The 3,771-nt window shown below is 42.9% G+C and overlaps 1 protein-coding gene across 1 annotated transcript; it reads left to right on the forward strand.

Moving 5' to 3' along the window:
* Window positions 1-486: 486 nt before the first annotated feature.
* On the forward strand, window positions 487-1,942 carry T265_12429 (hypothetical protein; the record flags this gene model as incomplete). The annotated part of the gene is made up of 5 exons (XM_009163845.1): window positions 487-562; window positions 602-715; window positions 761-996; window positions 1,318-1,620; window positions 1,709-1,942. Coding segments are annotated over 5 exons (963 nt in total), but the record flags the coding sequence as incomplete, so codon positions are not given.
* Between the last annotated feature and the right edge of the window lie 1,829 nt (window positions 1,943-3,771).

The raw sequence follows: 3,771 nt of genomic DNA on the forward strand, positions 1-3,771 counted from the left end.
GACCGATTTAAGGGACAGGTAAAGGGTTCACATGGTTTGTCAGACTTGTAAACGAAGTTTGTGAGCGATAAGAATCGGATAACGGTGCGCCTACACATTTGTGCATTTGTGAGCGTGTGGAAGATGTCTATCAATTCTAACTAGACAAAGGTGAGCACCAAATAAACTTTGCACCTGTCTTGACTAACCTACATAACTACTGATTTCTGGTTCCGTCTGCAGTTCAAATAGAGTTATATAATCGGTAAACAAAAAGCCCATTTCCAGGTTCACTTGAATGACATATAAACAGCCGCTGACTGAAATTAGGCTCTTTTTCACAATGCATAGTGTATTATATGTCATGCTAATATTTTTTGTATGTGCTGAGGCTTACCGGAATAGTTCACAGGTAAAATGTCGGACGGGCGACATTGAGCACTGATTCGTAATTCATTTGTCTTGTGCTTCCCTTATTCACAAATTGCCGTTTTTTGTGTCACACAGCTGGACGAATTTGAGAATGAATATGAGCTGTACGAGAACTTCAAGGCCGAATACAAAAAAAACTATGAGGGCCGAGGTACTTTCTGAGACTAAAATTTTTATTGGATTTCCATAGAAGACGGAAAACGGTTCAAAATTTTCAAAGACAATCTATTGAAAGCAAAAATGTATCAACGGCTGGAAAGGGGGACCGCCACTTACGGAGTGACCCAGTTTTTTGATCTCACAGGTTATTGATGTGCCATCATTTACATTCATACATTGAATATTTCAGAGGAAGAATTTCGAAGACTCTATTTGACTTACAAGTCACCCAATGGACATAAGCCGATCAGTCGAATCCACGTTCAAAAGGTTGGACAACTGCCTAGTTATTTCGATTGGCGGGAATATGGTGCGGTTGGACCTGTAATGAACCAAGGACAATGTGGATCCTGTTGGGCGTTTTCCGCGGTTCAAAACATCGAAGGGCAGTGGTTTATGAAGATTCATAGGCTTCTGTCTCTAAGCGTTCAGGCAAGGCCAATTGTAGAAATTTCAGTTTTGATGTATCGTGACCACTTTTTTATATTATCCTCCTCAGTTATAAACATTTGGAAAACAGGAATTTAGGTAGCCATTTCCAATGTGACGACATTACGGGTTGACCAGCGCGCCTCGTATGAGCCGAACGCATATATCTCCTGTAGCTTGCTTTCATCGGAAGAAAGTGTAGCTGATCCTTCTTGAGAGATGCATGAAAATCCTATCTCTAAGCTCCTCAAAACATCAACTGCCTTACATATTCATTCGTGGATTTCTATAACTAGTTAGTATCAACAAATCTTGCAGCTTTTAGCTGGTACTTTGCTATGCATCCTTTTACAGGAAGTAGTCGATTGTGACCACGCCGATCACGGCTGCTCTGGCGGCTTCCCAATACATGCCTTTGAGTGTGTACAACGCTTGGGAGGCTTGGAGCTCGCTGTGCAGTACCCGTATGTTGGGTACAGGCAATACTGTCAGGCGGATCCCCGATATTTCATTGCCTACATTAATGGGTCTGTGGTCCTGCCCAAGGATTCGGAGCAGATTGCAAATTTTCTGGCTAGATTTGGACCCCTGAGTGTCGTATTGGACGCTCGTCTTCTTCAAGTAAGTTTGGTCAATAGTTTGGTCAGATTTTTAACCCGACGCTATCTCCAGTTAGTGTTTACCATTTCCCTCTTCATCTCAATTTCAGTACTATCAATCGGGTATCCTTAATCCATCAGCAGAATATTGCGATCCAGAGGAACTGAATCATGCTGTCTTGTCCGTGGGATTTGGTACAGATCAAGGGATTCCATACTGGATTATCAAGAACAGTTGGGGTGAACAGTGGGGTGAGCAGGTGAGCATAAACTTCTTTGTGTGCTTTTATCCCTTTTCAGGAATTTTTGCCTATTCAGCTCATAAACCAATACTCTGGGCTTAGTTGGCTAACACGCGTTGGAACAGTGCATAGCCTGTTAAAATTGCCTATTCACTCATAAACCAATACTCTGGGCTTAGTTGGCTAACACGCGTTGGAACAGTGCATAGCCTGTTAAAATCATAATCTGTATACAGTTTCAGGAAGTTGGATGTAAACTTTAGAAATCATGCTAGTTCAACTTCAGTATTTATTCGTTTTTAGTATATTGTCAATACAACTGGCTGATTTGTGCAATCAGTCATTCAGCTTACTTGTCAGTGCGGACAATTGCAGCTATATATGAGTTGTTCATTAAAAATCTTGCCTCCAGATTCATAGAACTCATACTATCCCGGGGGGCTTTTTACGGTACAACAACGTGGCCACAAGTTCAGCCAATCATCACTATCACCATCATTGACGGGAATTCACCGAAAATACGTACCGGTGCTTAACTGCCGTACTACCCTGAAGAAAGGTTTTAGTAAAAAGTGTAAAGAGGAGGAAAGATGGGGATTACGTTCGAAGAAACCTTATATCCTTAAGAAAAACAATCAGGAATCGGGTGCTCACACCTATAGACAGCAGTAGGATAAACACACTTGACCTTTTTGTCAAAGTAAGGCAAGATCAGCGGGATCGATCCGGCCTCATTAGGAAACCCCGCGCGATCTGAGCTCATCCTACACACGACAGACGAAGTTTAGTTGGACATTTCGGCCAGCCAATGATAGCATGCGTGCTAGCAAGGTCGGCTGCTTTCCATGTCTTGCAGAGTTTACGACCATCTGCAAGCAGAACCACGTGGGCCTAAGCCGTGGGGTTAGGGAGGAATTATGATCCCACAGCAAGCAGTCTCACAGTATCAGCTTCAAATCACCTTTTCATGTCATGGCATATCCTTCTGAACCCTGTAGCTTAGAAGGTTAGGTGAAACGTTCCAGCGAAATCTAACCCGTATATTTGCTTACCAGCTAAATGCACGACGAATCTGTGTGTGTTCATACTTACCTGGCCTCAAGAACAGCGTCGCTGCCAACTTACCAGTTATCTTCTAGAAAACAAGGATTTTTTCACAGATATTTCCTGCAGCTTCGTTTGCATACATCAGGGCTGGTCAGGTCAGAGACATCCAGATGTGAAGTGCTGCAGGTTTCTTAAAATGCACTCATTTGCGCACCGACTCTGTTTTGATGGAAAACACCACCGAGCCCGGAATGAACCCCTCGTTCATGATATTCCTCAACTCCATAAAAACGGTCCCGTGTTTCATGTGGAACGATTTTCGAAATATCCCAGATCTCGATAGAGATTTCACCCTGTCAGTGAAGCCAATCTATGCTAAAAAGCCTATAAGCACTGTCAGCTCTTTCTTCCTTGTGATCGGCAGCACGCACCTCAAGAAACTCAAGGAGTGGTTGAATACTCAACCGCTTGGCCACATGCAGCTGATCGATAGTGTGAGTAGCTCTCACTTAGACAGAGCATATCGCCACGCACATAATGCGGCAAGGTATTGACTGGCTGTCTGAGTGAAGGCTTCCCAAAAAAATTTTCACATATCCAGTGCAATTATCCTCCCTCTAAACTGTTTACTGATTCATGTTACTGTGAGACGATTTGGTAATGATTAATATTCAATAACAGCCGTACAGTGCTTCTCGGCTTTTCAGCATACATTAACTTCACTCACAGGACGGTGTCTCTATTGAACGACATACTACTTCTGTTTTATCATTCTTCGAAAGAGAGATTAAACCACCGTTACTTTTTTTAAACGTATGACACTACTCGCAAGGACACTGAAAACTCACGACCAGTTTCAACCTTTTTGGGTCCCATCACAGAGG

Source organism: Opisthorchis viverrini (genome assembly GCF_000715545.1).
Source record: "Opisthorchis viverrini unplaced genomic scaffold opera_v5_1, whole genome shotgun sequence".
Lineage (NCBI taxonomy): Eukaryota > Metazoa > Platyhelminthes > Trematoda > Opisthorchiida > Opisthorchiidae > Opisthorchis > Opisthorchis viverrini.